We start from the raw sequence: 20,921 nt of genomic DNA, 5'->3' as shown, positions 1-20,921 counted from the left end.
ATGAAGAACTCTGTATGCTAGGCAGGTTTAGATTTTAGGTCCTTGCTATTCAAGGTGTAGTCTGTGTGCTAGCCAAATAGGGATCGCTGAGCAGCTTTTTAGAAATGCAGTATTTCAGACCTACTGTGAGTAATTATCTCATTTTAAAAAGATTCCCAAATGATTCGTGTGTTTACTAAAATTTGAAAAGTACTGCTATAGTGAGGAGTCATTTGATTCAGTTATACTTAGTCACATGTTTATAACTAGGAACACATTTTTCAACAGAAACTATGTAAGAAATGGTAGTTAGGATTTCAGCCTAACCCATAAAGGCCTAAAATGATTCATAGTTAGAAATGCTTTGTGAGATCTAATGCTGAAGTTCCAGGAGAGGCAGGAACTGCTGGACTGGAGAACAGAAAAAGCAGATTTGTGTCTTGTTTAGGGAAAGGGAAAAAGGGAAATAAACCTGTCAGACTGCTAAGGGCTGGGTTTTACAGGGCATTAACACAAGGTCAGTGACTGGGGAATCCTGAGCCTGTAATTTCCCAAGCACTAGATTTTGGAGCATGGCATCTGTGTTGCTTTGCTTGTAGCAAATTCTCCCTTAACATAATGGCAGCCTTGATTCAGAGAAAGAACAAATTATTTCCTTAAATTATACAGTTTCTAAGATACATAGTCAAGTAAAAAAAGCACAGTGCAGAGTAGTATGTATAGTATGCTAAAGTGAGAAATCTTTTAACACTGTTATTTTGCACGTGTGCAAATATGTATGTAGAAAAATTCTGAGAAATGGAATTATTTGTACAGAAGCTATGTGCATTTGTAATGTTGCTAGATTTTACCCAGTTGTTCTCCATAAATACTGTGTCAATTTACACTGCCACAGAATGCTAATTTATATATCCAACTTTATGATTTTGCCAATGTGATGGTTAAAAAATGGTGTCCCAGTGTTGTTTTAATTTGTATTCCTCTAAATGGTGAGATTGAATATCTTTAAATCTATTTAAAAGTCATTTCTGTGAAATATCCATATTCTTGGCCAATTTTTATATTAGGGTATTTCTTTTCCTTTTTTTAATTATAGGAATTATTTACATATTAGGGAAATTAGCCCTTTGTGATATGGGTAGCAAACCTTTTTGTTAATATACAAAAATAACAATAAACAGGTAGCTAGTGAACATCATAGCCCTGGAAGTAGACCACTTAATTTGCAGCTGACCCATATTCCCTTAGATAGGGTGGAGTATGTCTTTTTTGAAAAGCATGTTCAATACTATAGTTTCATATTTGGAAAACACACAGAAGAAGTTTTATAATATAAAGTTTTAAGAAAGTAAATGTTGATGAAGTCCTTTTAGCTGGTGGAACAGGTTAAAAACAATTTTTTAATTGAATGTTGTTAATTTTCAAAATGATGATTGTTGTGGGAAATCACAAGGCTGTTTTAAACCTGACTGTCTCTATATTATTCCCATTTCTTCCACTAGGTTACCACCAAAGAACATGATTTTGGTCTAGGGGCTCCAGTTTCTGAAGCTGAAAAATACCAGAATATTCTCCAGCTAGAACAAGAAGTGAGAAATCAAGACAAATTCATTTCTTCACTGAAGTTACAGGTTACATTTAATTTCTCTGCATATTTCCCTAAATTAATTTGGGATGGGGCCTATATTAAAATAAGATAGAGAATAAATACCAATTCAGTGCTCATTTAAATTGTATGGGTCTAAAATCATTCTATTTTTATCTTAACCATTTTGAAACACATAGATTCAGAGTTAGTGAGTGCAAACTATATGCCAGGTGTTGTATCAGATGCTTTCAAGTACATAATCTTACTTAATCATCCCAACTTTGTGAAATTGTGTTGTTATTTCCATTTTACCGATGTGGAAGCCAAAGTTCCAAGAGGCTAAAGAATTATATTTGACTAATGAGTGACAGAGCTAGGATTTCTCTGAACTCCCAAGTTAGCTAGAATTTGAATCCAGTTTTCTGAACTCCCAAGTTCATTATTGTTTCTGTTCTCCTGGTGTCTGACTTGTGGTATAGCTATTAATAAGGCTATTAAAAGAAACTTCCTCTTCTGGGAAAATGGAGTAGACTTACTTTTCCTTACTCTTCCCACTAAGTACAGCTAAAAACCCTGACTATTATGTATAAAACAAGCATAAGAACACTCTGTCTGAAAGGTGGGAAGAAGGAAGACTGGCTAGAGATCTCAGCACACAATGAATGTTAGGACATGTTAGGGAGTTCCTGGTTTTTCTTTTTGTTCCGTATATCCCAGGCAGAGTACTGGAAAAACTGGCAACCAGAAGTAGTGGGTGCAGATTTATAAAGGTCTCAGAAAAGCCATCCTTTTCTAGCTGAAGGACTAGGAAATGGGCAATCTAGTAAGGCAGATTACTCTTAGACAAGAACTGCCCACTTTAAGCAGACACCAAAGAAAAAAACTAGCTCCATTCCTGCCAGCAAAGGTTAAGAGCCCAGACGTCCACCCTTCTCATGCTATAACAAGGAACCGCATCCTTGCCTCATCCCCCCACCCTGCCCCACAAGGCCCCCATCCCGCCAAGGTGGTATCAAAGAAGAAGGCTGAGTGGGGAACCAAGACTTTTGTGTCATTCAGGAAGTAAGGAAGTCCCCAACCCCATATTGTCAGTGGAGACCACATGGGGAGCCAAGAAGTCCACCGCCACCTGGTAGTAAGAGATGCCCCATTTCCTCTTTGCTGGGATGATATCAGAAGAGACCTAATGCAGAGTCAGAACCTTTACCACCCTCCAACAGTAACAAGTCCACCCACCCACAGTGGCAGTGGAGGATACGTGGGAGCGGTAATAAGGAGCCTTCATTTTTCCAGCTCTGGTGGTATCAGCAGAGGCCTGGTGGGGAGCCTAAATTCCCATCCCTGCCTAGCAGTAACAAGGAGCCCCACCCTTCCCAGGTGTCAAAGGAAGCCTAGTGGAGAAATTGGACTTTTACTCCCATCCAACAGTAACAAGGCAGTGTCCCCCTTTTCTTGCTGGAGCGGTGTCACAGGAAGCCTACTGAAAGGTAAGAGTCGGTGTCTCAGACTATGAGGTCTCAATAAAAAGAAAAACAAACACTCCTCATCCCAAAAATCAGGAAGAGCTCAACCTCTATGAGAAAAGACAATCAAGAGATGCCAGCACAGAGATCAATCAGATATGATGATTATCTGACAAGGATTTTAAATTAGCCATCATATAAATGCTTCAACAAGTAATTTTGAGCATGCTTGAAACAAACAGAAAATCTTATCAAAGAAATAAAAGATGTAAAGTACAGCCAAGTGGAATTTTGGTAGCAAACAAGCTGTTCGAAATAAAAGATAAAGTAGAGGCAAGTGGAATTTTGGTAGCAAACAAGCTGTTCTTCAGTAGGTGAATAGATAAACAAACTGTGGTACATAATAGAATATTATTCACTGATAAAAAGACATGAGCTATCAAGCCATAAAAAGACATGAAGGAACCTTGAAAGGATATTGTGAGGTGAAAAAAGCCAATCTGAAAAGGTTACATACTCTGTGATTCCAACTATATGACCTTCTGGGAAAGACAAAACATAGAGACATTAGAAGATCACTGGTTGCCAGGGATTTGGAGGGAGGAAGGGGTGAATGGAGCACAGGGGATTTTTAGGGCAGTGAAACTATCCTGTATACAGTAATGATGGATACATGTCACTGTACATTTGTAAAAACCCACAGAATCAACAACCCAAAGAGTGAACCCTAATTAAACTCTGGATTTTAGTTAATAATAATGTATAATGTTGGTTCATCAATTGTAACCAATGTACCACACTAAAACAAGATGTAAATAAGGGGAAACTGGGGTGAGTTGGAGGGGGGAGAAGGGGTAAGTGGGAACTCTCTGTACTTACTAGTCAATTTTTCTGTAAACCTAAAACTGCTCTAAAAAAAAGTAAGTCTATTAAAAAATATACATGGGAGAAAATACTTCCAAATTATGTATCTGATAAGGGATTAATATCCAGAATATATAAAGAGCTCCTATAACTCAACAACAAAAAACCCCAAAACAACGCAATTCAAAAATGGGCAAAAGACTTGAATAGATGTTTCTCCAGAGAAGATATACAGATGGCCAATAAACATGAAAAGATGCTCAACATCACCATTCATTAAGGAAATGCAAATCAAAACCACAGTGAGATATCACTTCACACCAATTAGGACCACTATTATCAAAAAGCAGAAAATAACAAGTGTCGGTGAGGATGTGGAGAATCTGGAGCTCTTGTGCATTGCTAATGTAAAATGGTTTAAGCATAGTACAAAAAAAGTTTGGCAATTCCTCAAAAAGTTAAGTATAGAATTACCATGTGATCCAGCTATTCCACTCCTAGGAATATCCCCCAAAGATTAAAAGCAGGGACTCAAACAGATACTTGTACACCAGTGTTCATAACAGCATTATTTATGATAGCCAAGAGGTGGAAACAACTCAGATTCCATCGACAGATGAATGGATAAACAAAATGGGGTATGTACAAACAATGGAACATTATTCAACCTTAATTCTGAAAGGAGACTACAAGATGGAAGAGCCCTGAAAACAGTGTGCTAATTGAAATAAGCCAGGCACAGAAGGACAAATATTGTATGATTCCACTTATATGAGGTAGGCAAATTCATAGATAATTATTTAATGGGTACAGAGTTTCAGTTTGTGATGATGAAAAAATTCTGGAAATGGATATGGGATGGTTGCACAATGTTGTGAATGTACTTAATGCCATTGAATTTTACATTTAAAAATGGTTAGAGTGGTAAATTTTATGATGTTCTATTTTACCACAATAAAAAAGTTTAAAAAAATACAGTAACTGAAATTAAAAACTCAGTGTTCTCAAACAAAAACATGGAGAGGAGGAGAAAAGAATGAATCAGTGAACATGAAGATAGAAATAAAGAAATTACCTAATCTGAACAATAGAGAGAAAATAGATTGAAAACATGTGAACAGAGGCTCAGGGACAGGTGGGCGTATAACAAAAGATCTACATTTGGATCGTTGGAGTCCCAGAAAGAGAGGTAAGAGAAGGTGGGGCTGAAAAAATATTCAAAGAAATAATGGCTAAATAGTCCCCAAATTTGGCAAAAGACATATACAAATGAAAGAAGGTGAGTGAAAACCTACCAGGAGTCTCCCAAAGAAATCTACACTGAGACACTTCATATTCGAACTGAAAACTAAAGACAAAAAAAATCCTGAAAGAAACGAGAGAAACAATTCAATATTTATAGGGGTGCACCAATTCAAATGACAGCAGGTCTGAAAACGTGGAGGTCAGAAGGAAGTGGCACAACATTTTTCAAGTGTTGGAAGAAGAGAACTGTCAACCCAGTGCATATTCTGTATTTAGAAAAGTATGAAGGGAAAATTAAGAAATGAAGAGAAAATTAAGATATTCTCAGATGAAGAAATCTGAGAATTTGTTGCCAGCAAAGCTACCCTAAAAGAATATCTAAAGGAATTTCTCTAACAAGGAAGGAAGTGATAAAAGGAGTAGTCTTGGAAGAACAGGAAGGAAGGAAGAACAACATATAGAGCAAAAATATGGGTAAACGTGATCGAATTTCCTTTTCTACTTTTCTAAATTATGTTTGTCGAATGTAGTTCTCAGTGCATGTAGAGGAAATATTTAAGAATTATTTTATTAATAAAGGAGGGTAGAGGGACGTAAAGGGAGGTAAGTTCTCTGCACTTCACTTGAACTGGTAAAATGTAGGCTGTGATAACTTATGAACATATAATGAAACACCTAGAGCAACCACTAAAAATCTGTACAAAGAGATATACTCAAAATTGCTATGGATACCTCAAACTGGAATTCTAAAAAATGTTCAAGTAACCCAGAGGAAAGTGGGTAAAACAAAACAGAAAGAAAAATTAAAAAAACAACAACAACAGAAAAGTCACACTTGAATCTTAACATAAAAGTAAGCACATTAAATATATGTAATCTAAATACACCAATTAGAAGATAGAAATTGGCAGAGTGGATTAAAAAAACATGACCTAGCATTATGCTGTCTATAAGAAATTCACTTCAAATATAATGATACAGCTATGTTGAAAGGCATTCACACCCAAATGAAGAAATAAAACTATCCCTGTTTATAGATGACATGATCTTCTTCCTGGAAAATCTCATAACGTCTACAGTGTAAAAACTAGAACTAATAAATGAGTTCAAAAGGTCAGAATACAACACAAACATACTGTATTTTTTTTTAATGTATTTATTTTATTTATTTATTTTTTGGCTGCGTTGGGTCTTTGTTGCTGTGCACGGGCTTTCTCTAGTTGCGGTGAGTGGGGGCTATTCTTCGTTGCGGTACACGGGCTTCTCATTGCATTGGCTTCTCTTGTTGCAGAGCACGGGCTCTAGGCGCCTGGGCTTCAGGAGTTGTGGCTCGTGGGCTCTGGAGCGCAGGCTCAGTAGTTGTGGCACACGGGCTTAGTTGCTCCACAGCATGTGGGATCTTCCTGGATCAGGGCTCGAACCTGTGTCCCCTGCATTGGCAGGCGGGTTCTTAACCACTGCACCACCAGGGAAGCCCTGTATTTTTGTATATTATCAATTAACCTGTGGAAATCTAAATTAAAAATTACATACCATTTACAATCACTCAGAAAATGGAATCCTTAGATGTAAATCTAACAAAATAAGTATGAACTCACATTCTGAAAACTACAAAATGCTAATAAAAGAAATCTAAGAAGATCTAAACAGATATTCAGGGATTGGCAGCCTCAACATAGTAAGACATCAATTCTCTCCAAATCTATATCCAAGTTTAATACAATTCCCATCAAAATCCCAGCAAAGAACAATTTTGAAAAAGACCAAAGTGGAAAGAGTCATTCTCCTTGATTTAAAAACTTAATATATAGCTACAGTAATCATGACTGTATGGTATTGCTAGAGGGACAGACATAGATCAGTGATACAGAATAGAGAAGCCAGAAATAGCCTTACACGAATACAGCCAAATGATTTTTGACAGAGGTGCAAATGTAATCTGATGAAGAAAGGTAGTCTTTTCAACAAAATGTGCTGGAGCAATTGGATATCTTTTAGGAACAAAAATGAGCCTAGACCTAAACCTCACACCTTATGCAAAAATTAACTCAGAATAGATCATAGATTTAAATGTAAAACATAAAACTATGAAACTTTTAAAAGGTAACATAGGAACAAATCTTCAGGACCTTGGGCTTGCTGAAGAGTTCTTAGACATGACAGCAAAAGTGTGATTCATAAAAGAAAAAATTGACAATTTGAATTTCATCAAGATTTAAGTCTTTTGCTTTGTGAAAGACCCTGTTAATAGGATGAAAAGATAAGCTACAACCCCTGTTTCTGTCAAAGGAATGGTATCTAGAACATGTGGAGAACTCTCACAACTCAACAGTAAAAAGCAAACAATCCAATTAGAAAATGAACAAAGGATATAAAGACATATTTCACAGAAGGATGTATTGTTGACAAATAAAAAGATGATCATCTTTTCTAAACATCAGGGAAATACAAATTAAGACCGTGATGAGATAACAATGCACACCGTTAAGAACAGTTAAAATAAAAAATAGTCATGATACCAAATGCTGGCAAGGATGAGGAGAAACTGGATCACTCATACATTCCTGGTGGGAATGGGGAATGGAACAGCTACTCTGGAAAATAGTTTAGTTCTTAAAAAACTAAACATACATTTACCATACAACCCAGCACTTGCACTCTTGGGAATTTATTCCAGAGAAATGAAAACTATGTCCACTCAAAAACCTGTATACAGTTATACAGTTGTTCGTAGCAGCTTTATTTGTTATAGCCCCAAACTGGAAACATCTAAAACTTCCCTTAATTGGTGAATTATTAAACAAACCGTGGTAATCCATACCATGAAATATTATTCAGCAATAAGAAGGAATGAACTGTTGATCCACATAACAACTTAGATGTCAGGGGCACTGTGCTGAGTGAAAAAGCCACTGTCAAAAGATAACGTACTGTGATCTCTATCACATGATTCTATTTATGTAACATTCTCAAAATGACAAAATTATTATCGAGATCAGTGGTTGCTAAGACTTAAGGGTGGGGAGGGAAGGCTGTGACTATACAGGAGTAACGAGAGGGTGATCTTTGTGGTGATGGAATAGTTCTGTATCTTATTGAGGTGGTAGTTACAGCAATTTACACATGACAAAATGGTATAGAACAATAGGCACACGTTGTACCAATGTCAAATCTCTGGGTTTGATATTTTACTGTAATTACTTAAGATGTAACTGTTTGGGGAAACTGGGTTAAAGGCACATGAACCTCTGTGCTACGTTTGCAACTTCCTGTGAACCTTTAGTTATTTCAAAATAAAAAGATTTTTTTTAATAAAAGCTACTTTTTGAGTACCTATTATCTGCCAAAAATTTTACTTGAACTTTTATATCTCTCTAACTACACCCTGAAAATTGTAGGTGTTCTCTCCATTTAACAGATGAAACTCAAGAAGCTTCCATTTATTTTTTTCTGAAGTCAGATGCATCTCTTAGGATCAAGAAAATATGGTAAATTGTCAGAGGTTAAGTGACTGGTGAGGAACTGCAGCAGGATTTAAACCTGTCTGCCTCAGTCCAAAGCCCACATCCTTTGTAACCTCCTCTTCTAAAGTACTTGTGTCTTGGAATTAAGTAAAAGTGGGGCTTGATGTCAAGGTGAGGGAAGTGTTCATTTATTTATTTATAATGTATTTGTTTTATTCATTTAATAATTGAGCATCATGTGCTAGATATATAATAAATGATACAGAAATGAGAGGTATGTTGATACAGAAATTAGAGACATGATCCCGTTAAAGTCGCTTAGAACTTAGTGGAAGGGACAGGGAAACAAATGATTATAACACATCTTATAAAATACTAAGATAAAAATATATAAGAAGCTGTATGGGAGCCCAGAGAGGAAAAGCATGTAACCTCTCCTGGGGCAGTGGAAGGTTAGGAAACATTTTTAGCATGTTCTTGTTGCTCAGAGACGTGGCACTGTTGAAGCCATGAACAAACAAAGACAAAAAGATAGATAAATTGAAGTTTGTTTATCCCTATAGTTAAAAAAAAAATGCTAGTAATGAAAATAGGTAATAAGAGTGCGGGAAAGTAAAGAAACTTAGTGGAAGCATGGGTAAGAAGAGCAAACAGGAAATCATTGCACGGTTTCTGTACTAGTTGCTAGAGGTGAGCTGCAGATTGCTTTAAAATTACTAGAGGCAAAAGCAACAAGGAAATTGTAGTTAAGTAATTCAAAGTCCAAAGAATAAAAACAAACCAGGTATACAAAAGAAGCACATGTTTTCCTGAAATTGAGACCTGAGCGAAGTTTTCCCTGAGGATTCTTATAGAGAGGGTTCTGTGATATAGTATATAACATTTTCAATAAATTCCCTAACAGAGGTTTTAAAATGAGTTTAGCAAGATTGTTTCTTACAGCATGTCTAGAGCTTAGTTGTATATTGGAGATGGTGGAGAGGGCTTGGACAGGGCAGTAGGCCTGGGACCACAAATGGTATTTGTTCATCTTATTCTCAGTGTAATGAAGCACCATAAGGCTACAGGAATTACTTCAAATTTGCATTTTCAAAGAATTTTTAGCTGTAGTTGGGAGAATGCCAAAAAAGAAGAGAGTAAGAGGTATTGCTGAAATTCAGCCTGGTTGTGATAAAAGGCTCAACTAAAGAAATAAGTGCATTTACAGTTTGCCTTTTTGCTTTTTAAAAAATTCTTCAGGTTTTTTTTGTCTCCTGGTTTTGACAATTTAAACTCTTTTCCTGTAAATCTCACAAGTTAGTGTGCCTTACAAAATACCAAAGTGAGAGTTGGATTAAAATAATGGCTTTTATTGTGCTTCTTGAGTATAATAAATGTCATCGTGGTATAGTTAGTTATATATAATTCATGACCTTTTGTCATTGTGGTATAGTTAGTTATATATAATTCATGACCTTTAGGATATTTCCTTATACAGTGACAAATAATAAAGTTTATATTTTTAAAGAAAACTTTGTTGATTTTGATGGTTTGGAAAGAGCTCTCTCTAGTTACTTGAAAAGGACAAGGTTACAGCAAAAATAATGTTAGAACTAAGAATAATGTTACATAAGGGATTTAGCAATTTTAGATGCTCTTTAAAGACCAAGACTGTTTTTTCCTTCTGTCTTTTCATGTCTTGCACACACAGTGCCTTGAATATAGTAGGTGCTCGATAAATATTTGTTAAATATACAGTGAGAGACAGATCCTGTGGAAAAGGACTTTGTGCCACCCCTTTATCTCAGATATTTCTCTTACGGCACTTAACATACTGTATATGTATTTTCACAAGTAAACAATACATTCTCTGAGGCAGATAGCTAACCTATCTTTGTATCTTTTGAGTTTAACATAGTTCTTGACATATTATCATTATTCAATGGGTCTAACATATTTTTTTTCCTTTAAAGGCATTTGGATACCTTCGTGATAGAAAAGGACCTTTTCTTCATCCATTGATGGTTTGATTAGTGGGCTGGGAAAGAAAGCTGTGGTCCTTCACATTAGTCAGCAAATACTTGATTGATTTGGTATTTAGCTTAGTCAAGTAAGTTACCGATATGTTCAAAAGGACTTCTCTAAAGATAGTTAACATATTTTGATGACAGTAGTTAGAAACTTAATTCTAAAGAATGCCTAATTGATGATATTAATTATTAAAATTAAATAATTTCAAGACTGGTTTCTTTTCTGCAGATATAAATATTTGGCAATTTTTCTAATAGTTTTGTTAAATATCAACACTAAGTGGGGTTTTTTTGTTATTAAGCTGTAAATTGTTTTGAGAATTATAGCTATAAACCTTTAAATTTTCACTTAGTATATTTTTTTTCAGATAGGTAATACAGTCACATGGTACAAAATTCAGAAAGTAAAAAAAGATATATAGTTAAGTCTCCTTGCCAGGGAAGCAAGCCTCCCTTCCTGAATCCAGTCACCTAGTTTTTCTCCTCAGAGGGAAGCTAAGGAAATAATTTAATGTGATTATTTTCTTTCTACTTATAACAGATTGAAGATCTCAAACAGACAAATCATGGCTTGGAAGAATATGTTAGGAAACTCTTGGATGGTAAGGAGGTGGTAAGCAGTCGAGTAGAGGATTTAACCAGCCACAATGAGCATCTTTGTCAAGAATTGATTAAAATTGACCAACTAGCAGAGCAACTAGAAAAAGAGAAAAAGTTTGTGGTGGATACTGCCGACAAGGAACTTGAAGAAGCAAAGGTATTAGATTTATCACTGATCAGGTTTTTTTTTTTTTTAATTGAGGTATAATTGACAAATAACATTATATTAGTTTCAGGTGTACAACATAATGATTCAATATTTGTATGTATTGTGAAATGATCACCACAACAAGTCTAGGTAACATCCAACTACTGATCAGGATTTTAATTCTACTTTAAACATCATGTAGTTATTAATGCAGTGGAAAAAGTGGCATTCTCATTTACATCATTTGAAGGTTTTTTAGATTTGACATTGTAATTAAATGTCTATTCTAAGGATTAAATTGTTTTGTGTCTCACATTTTATTTCTTTTAAAAATTTTTACTCAAAAATTTTCCTAAGTAATATGTAGTCATAGTGAAAACTCAAAGCAATGGGAATGTTCTGTATATAGAACATTTCTCTTTCTCCCTAATCCTTTTTTCTGCTGCAGAGGTATCTACCAACAAGTATATATATATATATACATGTATATTTCCATTCTTCTTTTCTGTTTTCACACATACACAATTTATTTCACACTTTAAAAAAAGGTGTTTTTTTTTTAACCAAAGGTTTTAAATTTCTATGTAGTCAAATTTGTCAATCTTTACTGAATTCTGAGTTTTGATCTTTTATTTTTTTGAGGTTCCACCCCCTTTTAAAACATTTGAATGAGACTTCCCTGGTGGCGCAGTGGTTAAGAATCTGCCTGCCAGTACAGGGGACACAGGTTCGATCCCTGGTCCGGGAAGATCCCACATGCCGTGGAGCAATTAATCCCATGCACCACAACTACTGAGCCTGCGCTCTAGAGCCTGCGAGCCACAACTACTGAGCCCGTGTGCCACAACTACTGAAGCCCTCAGGCCTAGAGCCCGTGCTCTGCAACAAGAGAAGCCACTGCAATGAGAAGCCCACGCACCGCAACCAAGAGTAGCCCCTGCTCACCACGACTAGAGAAAGCCCGTGTGCAGCAACAAAGACCCAATGCAGCCAAAATAAATAAAATAAATAAAAATTTAAAAAAAAATATTTGAATAGACTTTATTATTTTAGAGCAGTTTTAGGTTCATAACAATGTGAAGCAGAAGGTAACAGATTTCCCATATACTCCCTGCCCCCACACATGCCTAGTCTCCCCCATTATCTGCAGTCCCCCACCAAAGTGGTACATTTGTTACATTTTATGATAAAGAATTGACATTGGGGCTTCCCTGGTGGCGCAGTGGTTGAGAATCTGCCTGCTAATGCAGGGGACATGGGTTTGAGCCCTGGTCTGGGAAGATCCCACATGCCGCGAAGCAACTAGGCCTGTGAGCCACAACTACTGAGCCTGTGCATCTGGAGCCTGTGCTCCGCAACAAGAGAGGCCACGATAGTGAGAGACCTGTGCACCGCGATGAAGAGTGGCCCCCACTTGCCGCAACTAGAGAAAGCCCTAGCACAGAAACGAAGACCCAACATAGCAATCAATCAATCGATCAATCAATAAAAAAAATCTTTAAAAAAATAAAAAAAGAATTGACATATTGGGACTTCTCCAGTGGCACAGTGGTTAAGAATCTGCCTGCCAATGCAGGGGACATGGGTTCAAGCCCTGGTCTGGGGAGATCCCACATGTCATGGAGCAACTAAGCCCGTGCGCCACAGCTACTGGGCCTGCACTCTGGAGCCTGAAAGCCACAACTGCTGAGCCCATGTGCCACAACTACTGAAGCCTGTGTGCCTAGAGTCCGTGCTCCACAACAAGAGAAGCCACGGCAATGAGAAGCCCGCACACCGCAACTAGAGAAAGCCCGTGCATAGCAACGAAGACCTAACACAGCCAAAAATAAATAAATAGATAAATAAATTTATTAAAAAAAATAAAGAATTGACATATCGTGGTCACCAAGAGTCCATAGTTTACATTAGGGTTCACTCTTGGTGTTGTACCTGCTATGGATTTGAACAAATGTAAAATGACATGTATCTACCATTATAGTATCAAACAGTAATTTCACTGCCCTAAAAACCCTCTATCTCCACCTAGTTTTGAACCTTGTTTAGGAAGGCCTTCTCACGTCAAGAACTACAAGAATATTTTCTACAGTTTTCTTTTAAGACTTCTTAATATGTATATTTAAAGTTTTAATCCTTCTGGAATTTCTTTTTGTTCTAGTATGAGGTATGGTTGAATAGTCCTTTCTTCAGTCACTGATATAAAGTGCCATTTTAACAGCTACTGAATTCTTATATGTGCATGGATATGTTTCTGGACGATTTGGTTTCACTGATTCATTTGCCATCTTCTATGCCACTACCATATTATTTTAATAACTATAGCTTTATGATATTTTGATAAACATTTTATTTCTTGATTAAATTTTAGTACCCTACCATGACCTTTAGAAACTAGGAATTTAAACAGTACTATAAAATGAAGACAGTTTGATTTCTCATTGTTGTCTAATGGCTTACAGGCAAGACACATGGTATATCTGAAAGCCAGAAAACAACCTGTTGAATTTTTAAGTGATAACATGTGCTTATTCATCTTGATTTTATTAATCACCAAATTAATAAATTGTGTCTATAAGACGGTAGTTTCCCAAAGCTAATTGTTGTTACATGTTATTTCATACACATCCTTTTAGTATACTCTTGGTAGCATATAACAAAGCATATGGTACTCTTGGTAGCATATGATAAAGCACTTAAATAAATGATCAGGCTGTAAACATAAGTGTTATTGAAGGCATTATTTGTTACAGTAATTTGAAATCTAAGAGCCTAGTTAATGAACACTAGGATGGTATTTGTTTACATGCAGTAGCCTCACTTATTTAGAGTGTGTAAAGGATAAGTCTGTATTAGTGAAAATACTGAATAATGGAATATTTAAATACATGAAGTTTATTACTTTAATAGAAGGGCACAATCTTCTTGAACGATGTTGCCTGGAGGAGGTCCTTAGGAGAACTATTTGAGAGAGTAGATAAGAATGATTTGTTTTTAACTTGCAAATTATTTATCTTGTAATAGTTGCTACCAAAGTATTTGAAGGATATTTAAAAGTAACTTAACTATTTTAAACATTCTCAACAAACTTTTTTGTTTGTATTGTTTCTTTTTTAATAATAGTTATCGTTCATTCACAGTTTAATGGTAAATTGAGTTCAGCCTTAATTATAAAAATTGTCAAAAAACACTGGATTGATGTTTTATTATGTCTTTCTTGTTTTCTTCTTCAAATTTAAAATTAATGGCACTCCTTCCCAGACTGTGGGAAGCCTAGTTGGCCAAATTCCCATAAAGAGAATGCCTGGTTTAGAAGTCATCAATTTTACAGGGTTGTTAGGGTCTGTGTTCTAGAGAGAGAGCGAGTACTCTTTGAGGGTGAATCCTCTGCTATCAAAAGGAAGAATTTCAGGAATGCAGAACATCTAAAATAAAAGAGCTAGGATTTACCTAAAACTGAAAATATTAAATTCATAGATGGAAATTCTGCCTAGCTCAGAAAAGAGTGTTTCTAGGAAATAGATATCCATATATGTATGATGTGGAATGTTTGGTATTCGAGAATTGGAAAGCTATTTGTAGAAGAGGTGGACTGTAGTCTTAGGGTAGAGATAACATTGCTGATGCAGGGAAAACATTGGAAAGTTAATAAAGAGAGGGCAAAATGGAAATAGGTCCTTTGTGTTGGTAAATGCCCTGAAATGAACACCAACCTCAATAAGGGAATGTTCCAGGTAGAATGGGGATTAGAAAGATGCATGAAAGGTGCTGGGAATGTGAATACCAGTTGTTGAATGTGAATATCAGCGTGATGTTATCATCATGAAGTCATTGGATGTACGGTTTGGGCATCCAGTCACTGGGGAGAGATTCCTTGTCTGATTTGTGAGATGAGACTTGAAACAAGAGAATTTCTAATTTGAGAGCTGAGAATGTTTGGGTCCCTGTACTATTTGAGATGATTCTTTAGATATATGGGGGTAGAGTCTGAGGCTAAAATTACTGTTTGTCTAGAATTGAGATAGTATGAAATTTATTTACTCAGAAGAGTTTACTTTTAGTCATGTTTTTAAAGTCCACTGAGTAACTTCTTCCATCATTCATTCCATGAAAATGTTTTGAGTATTTACTATGGTATTATCTATCACTATGTAACAAGTTACCCCTAAATCTTAATGACTTCAGACAACAAACACTTATATCTCACAGTTTTAAGTGCAGCTTAGCTAAGTAGTTCTAGTTCATGGTTTCTCAGGAAATTGTAATCAAGGTGATGGCCAGGCTGCAGTCATGGCTTGATTGGTACTGGAGGATTTGCTTTTAAGAGGACTTGTTCAGATGACTCTTGGCTTTTGACAGGAAGCTTAGTTCCTTGACATGTGAACCTCTCCCTAGGTTGTTTGATATATTCTTTTTTTTAAAAATATAAGTTTATTTATTTATTTATTTATTTACTTTTGTTTGCATTGGGTCTTCATTGCTGCACGTGGGCTTTCTCTAGTTGCGGTGAGCAGGGGCTACTCTTCATTGTGGTGCATGGGCTTCTCATTGAGGTGGTTTCTCTTGTGGAGCACAGGCTCTAGGCACGTGGGCTTCAGTAGTTGTGGCACGTGGGCTCAGTAGTTGTGGTTCTCAGGCTCTAGAGTGTAGGCCCAGTAGTTGTAGCTCGTGGGCTCTAGAGTGCAGGCTCAGTAGTTGTAGTGCACGGGCTTCAGTAGTTGTGGCACGTGGGCTCAGTAGTTGTGGCTCGCAGGCTGTAGAGCGCAGGCTCAGTAGTTGTGGCACACGGGCTTAGTTGCTTAGTTTGAGCCAGACCAGGGCTCAAACCTGTGTCCCCTGCATTGGCAGGCGGATTCTTAACCACTGCGCCACCAGGGAAGTCCCTTGATATATTCTTTATGGCAGCTGGCTTCCCATCGGAGCCAATGATCCAAAAGAGACAACAAGGAAGAATTTCCAGTGCCTGTTATGATCCAGTCTCAAGAGTTACATACTGTCACTTCCACCACATCCTGTTCTTTAGAAGTGAGTCACTAAGTATAGACCACACTTAAGGGGGAGAGAAATTAAGCTCCATCTTTTGAAGGAAAGAGTATCAGAATTTTGGGACATATTTTAAAGCTCCCACAACCGTAAGCCTTCTTTGATCTTCTTGAGTTGTGATCATTCATGACTTAATGCAGTGTTTCCCAGATTACTGAACACAAGTTTGTGAAATATGAAGAAACAGAATTGCAATTTTACCATTACTAGTTTCTTCATACAGTTTATATTTTTTATTAACATGGGACCATTATTGGACTGGATCTCTGGTAGCTCTTGTCATTACTGTTACTTTGTATGTGATTCGGTCAAAAATGCTTCAGAACCTACCATGAGGAAGACAAGGCGTAAAACCTGTATCGGTTTCTGACCTATGCCCCCAACCACGCATGCTTATTCCCTCTCTCTCTCCCTGATTCATTTTTCTCTAGCACTTTCCTACTACTTTCCTCCTCCTTCCCTCTGCTGGAGCCACACTGACCTCCTTACTATTCCTTGGAATTTAGCATACAATCTTTTGCCTTTTGCTATAGCTGAATGTTCTGCCTGGAATATTCTTCTCCCGAATTTTTACATGGTTGACTCCCTAACTGAGGACTTCTCTGATCACCCCCTTTAAAATTCCAGCCTATTCCTTCATAAACACTCCCAATATTCTTAAGGATATTGCTCTTTTTTTCTAATGTAGTATGTAATTTATTCGTTAGGTTTATTTTTTGTTGTCTATCCAGCTGGAATGTAAGGTGTCCAAAGGCAAGGATCTTTGTCTATTTTATTCCCTTTTTAAAAATCTTAAGTATAGAACAGATGTGAGTGCTCATTATATATTTTTGAATGACACAATGACTGTCTGATATATACTTTACCTATTATCTTTTATTTTTCTCTTTTCAACGAGAATGTAAGCTCCATGAGGGTAGAGGTTTCTGTCTGTTTTATTCACTGCTATAGCCAGCATATAACACAATGTCAGACACATAGTAGACCCTCGTTAAACAATTGTCAAATAAATGAAAACACTGGGCTGGCATCTTTTCATTTGGGCCAGTTATAAGTTTGTTTTTCCGAGTGGAATAAGCATTAATTTTTTTATCATTATAAAAGTAATACATATTTTTTTAAATAGAAGAGTATAATGAAGAAAATAATATGTACTGTAATCACACCTTGCTATACCTAGACATAATCTATCTTGCTCAATTTACTTATTGGTTATGTTCCATCTGTATCTAGGATATGTGTGTATAAATTTATTTTTTACAAGAATGTGTCGTACTAGATAAAATTTTCGGCAGTGTGAGTTTTTATACTTAATATATATGGACATCTTTGCACATAATTCAGTATAGATCCTTTTTTTTTTTTTTTAGTGTCTACATAGTAGTACACATTAAAGCATTGAAAAATTATCAAACTTATCCAAAACTATATATAACCTTATCCAAACTGTATGTAAGTTATATTCCATACCATAACACCCCTTAGTATTTCATAAACTAAAATATAACTGCCAGAGAAATCTTAGAACTTTGGTCTAAAGAACAAATGAGAAGCAATAATTGCAGAAAATTCAAATTTAAAATATAACAGGAGACATTTTTGATTAGAATAACAAGGGGGTGGTTTACGAATTGAGAAATAAATCCATTAAACTAATATGCCAACATTTAACAAAGAGATTTACAGCTTTACATAAAAACATAGTCACTCTCCTCCAGGAACGTACAATCTATACACAGACTAGATATATGATTGCAGGTAGCTATACTGTAAGACTTTTAAGACAATGTTATAAAACTGATACAAAAAGTATTTTGTGGGTTGGATTGAACTAAACTATTAAAAGAATTCAGAGGAAAGAGCAATCATTTCTGACTATGGTGACTTGGGAAAACTTATTCTCGTCATTCTTTTGACTCTTCCCTGTTATCATCTTCAGAATTATAATTAGTATTAATAGTTTGTTCCAGTTTATGGGGAGTAATTTGACAAAATAAAATCAATTAGTATTTTATACAAAACATTAGACAATTTAAAGGAACTGCTTCATTTCATTCTAGGTTCTTTTACCATCAAAAGCAGGTAAACATAAGAGTGGATTATCTTTTCTTTCATAAAGTATTCACTGTCTGCATGTTTTTATTTTTAAGTGGCTTCTGTTTTTGATGCTCTCTTTCCAGTGAAATCAGTTTAAATATTTTACACCTAAATAACAATTTTTTCTGGCTTGTTTTTCAGATTGAACTCATTTGCCAGCAAAATAATATAATAGTATTGGAAGATACAATAAAAAGGCTCAGATCTGTAAGTACATTTTTCATAAATACATATTAAAGAATCATTTTTATTCTGTTAGTAGGACAGCAAAAATTGTACATATGTTTTGGCTCTCATGCATTTTGTGAACAATAAAAAATGTTTGTTTTCTAAAATCAGTACTCTCTGCCTGATGCTTAGGGGTACTCCCATCCGTAAGAGCGATGCTATTCTTGCTCTATTTCATCATTACTCCTTTCTTTCCTAGAGCTGGAGAGAACTTTTGGTTGGTTTTATTAATGCTCTTAGCTGTTACTTGATTAAAATGATGGCTGTGAGTAATTTAATTCTCAAAATGTAAGATGTATTTGTGTACACATATATTCCTCTTAATAATAAATATTTTTAAGTCAAATGTTACTTAGTTCTGAGTAATATGTTCTCTTTAACAATGTGAAATGAAAATTGCTCTGATTAGACATTTTAGTGTTATCGTTTAAAATATTTGAAACATCCTCTCTAAAATATCTGTACTTTTTCCCCAATAAAGTATTGGTAAAATAAGTGTTGTAAAACAAATGTTTCTAAATATATTAAAGTGAATGGAAATGCACTTGAAAGTATATACAAGTATAGAATATCCAGCATTCATTTAATTTATTCATTCATTGAACGATTATTGAACAAAACTTGAACGCTATGAACAGATGCTTTCATAGTAGCATACAGGTTTCTCTAAGCAAATTAATTCCATTTCTAGGATCTGTTACTAGATCTGATACAAGAAACAATTCTGGCCTCTCTGAAATTTCTTTACTATTTTTTCTTCAAAGTTATTGAGTAAATGTAGGGACATTTTCAGTGAAATAAAAATACATTACATTCAGAAATGCTGGAAAAGAAAGGTATCTAACTGCTTTTGAAAAAGTATTGATGAATTATTTTCAAAATACCAAATTTATTATTTTAAGGATCCTGTTTGCTTTCAACTTTCATTTAGAAAATGATGCTATAGTTTAGCTTGAAATAATGGCCTAATTTTTTCCTCCTTGGCAAGATAATTTTAGAGACTGAAAAAGCGCAAAATAAATCTCCTTCCAGACTTGATTCCTTTGTCAAAACTTTAGAAGCAGACAGAGAATACTACAAGAGAGAAGCTCAAAATTTGAGAAAGATGATCAGAAGTAGATCTAAAAGCCCAAGACGCCCTTCTCCATCTTCCCGGGTAGGTTTTGGAAACTTGTAAATATTTTGGAGTTTGTTGCTCAGTGACTTTTATTCTTTGATTTATCTAATCTGGAAATAATTCCTTTTAATTTGGCATGAATTGGTATACCAAGGAGGATGAGAGACAGAGCTCTCTTTGATAGCACAGTGGACTGTTGAAATTGGCCTTTATCCCCAGCATTAGTAGTGGTTGGGGGTAATCATACAAATGTGGAGCAATTTGGGATGAAGTTGTTTAAAAGAGAGGCGATTTTTAAACTTTTTTCATCATTTCATTATATTGTCATATTTGCTTAACTAGAGATCGTGTGCTCCCATCAGTAGCACCTTTCTATCAGTAACACATGTCAAAGAATAATTTCAGATTTCTTTTTAAAAACATTTTATTGAAGTATAGTTGATTTACAATGTTCTGTTTAATTTCTGCTGTATAGCAAAGTGACTCAGTTATACATATGTATATTCTTTTTCATATTCTTTTCCATTTTGGTTTATCACAGGATATTGAATATAGTTCCCTGTGCTCTACAGAAGCACCTTGTTGTTTATTCTGACTTCTTATGTAATAATTGTAGGGTACAAACTGTGATGTAGAGCTTTTGAAGACAACAAGAGACCGTGAAGAACTCAAATGCATGCTGGAAAAATATGAGCGTCATTTGGCAGAAATTCAGGGTAATGTCAAGGTTCTCACATCTGAGAGAGACAAGACCTTTCTTCTGTATGAGCAGGTAAATATTTATAAGTGAACAAAATACGTAAATACTAACATTCAATTCTAGAGATAGGTAATTCTTTAAGTTCTATGAGAATGCTTAAATCTGTCAATCAAATTAATCTAACATTTGGGAATTCCCTTTGTTCTTATGATATTCTTAATGAAATGTGATGAATTTGTGTATGTGTACACACACACACACACACACACACACACACACACGTTATCCCCATATCCGAAAAAGCTCATATACATGCATAGAAATAGTCTGATTTTTGGAATAAGAAATGGGGAAAGTGTTAAATGATAGGGTGTGGTGA

The 20,921-nt window shown here is 35.5% G+C and overlaps 1 protein-coding gene across 14 annotated transcripts in view; it reads left to right on the top strand.

The window, feature by feature from the left end:
• The window catches only part of TSGA10 (testis specific 10), a 101,630-nt gene that overhangs the window by 10,727 nt on the left and 69,982 nt on the right, over positions 1 to 20,921 (top strand). For 7 of the 14 annotated variants that reach the window (XM_068564203.1, XM_068564193.1, XM_068564195.1 and 4 more), the window contains exons 2-6: positions 1,482 to 1,610; positions 11,154 to 11,369; positions 18,639 to 18,704; positions 19,714 to 19,881; positions 20,459 to 20,614. In XM_068564203.1, coding sequence (XP_068420304.1) covers positions 19,831 to 19,881; positions 20,459 to 20,614 — 207 coding nt within the window. In that variant the 5' untranslated portion in view covers positions 1,482 to 1,610; positions 11,154 to 11,369; positions 18,639 to 18,704; positions 19,714 to 19,830. Of the gene's footprint in view, positions 1 to 1,481; positions 1,611 to 2,944; positions 3,055 to 10,555; positions 10,693 to 11,153; positions 11,370 to 18,638; positions 18,705 to 19,713; positions 19,882 to 20,458; positions 20,615 to 20,921 lie in introns of those variants that run through there. The other 7 variants (XM_068564197.1, XM_068564198.1, XM_068564200.1 and 4 more) reach the window with 6 other exon arrangements.

The sequence above is a fragment of the Eschrichtius robustus genome, chromosome 15 (assembly GCF_028021215.1).
Source record: "Eschrichtius robustus isolate mEscRob2 chromosome 15, mEscRob2.pri, whole genome shotgun sequence".
In the NCBI taxonomy this organism is placed as follows: Eukaryota; Metazoa; Chordata; class Mammalia; order Artiodactyla; family Eschrichtiidae; genus Eschrichtius; species Eschrichtius robustus.
The sequence above is the reverse complement of the archived record's forward strand: the minus strand, read 5'-3'. Positions and strand labels throughout refer to the sequence as shown.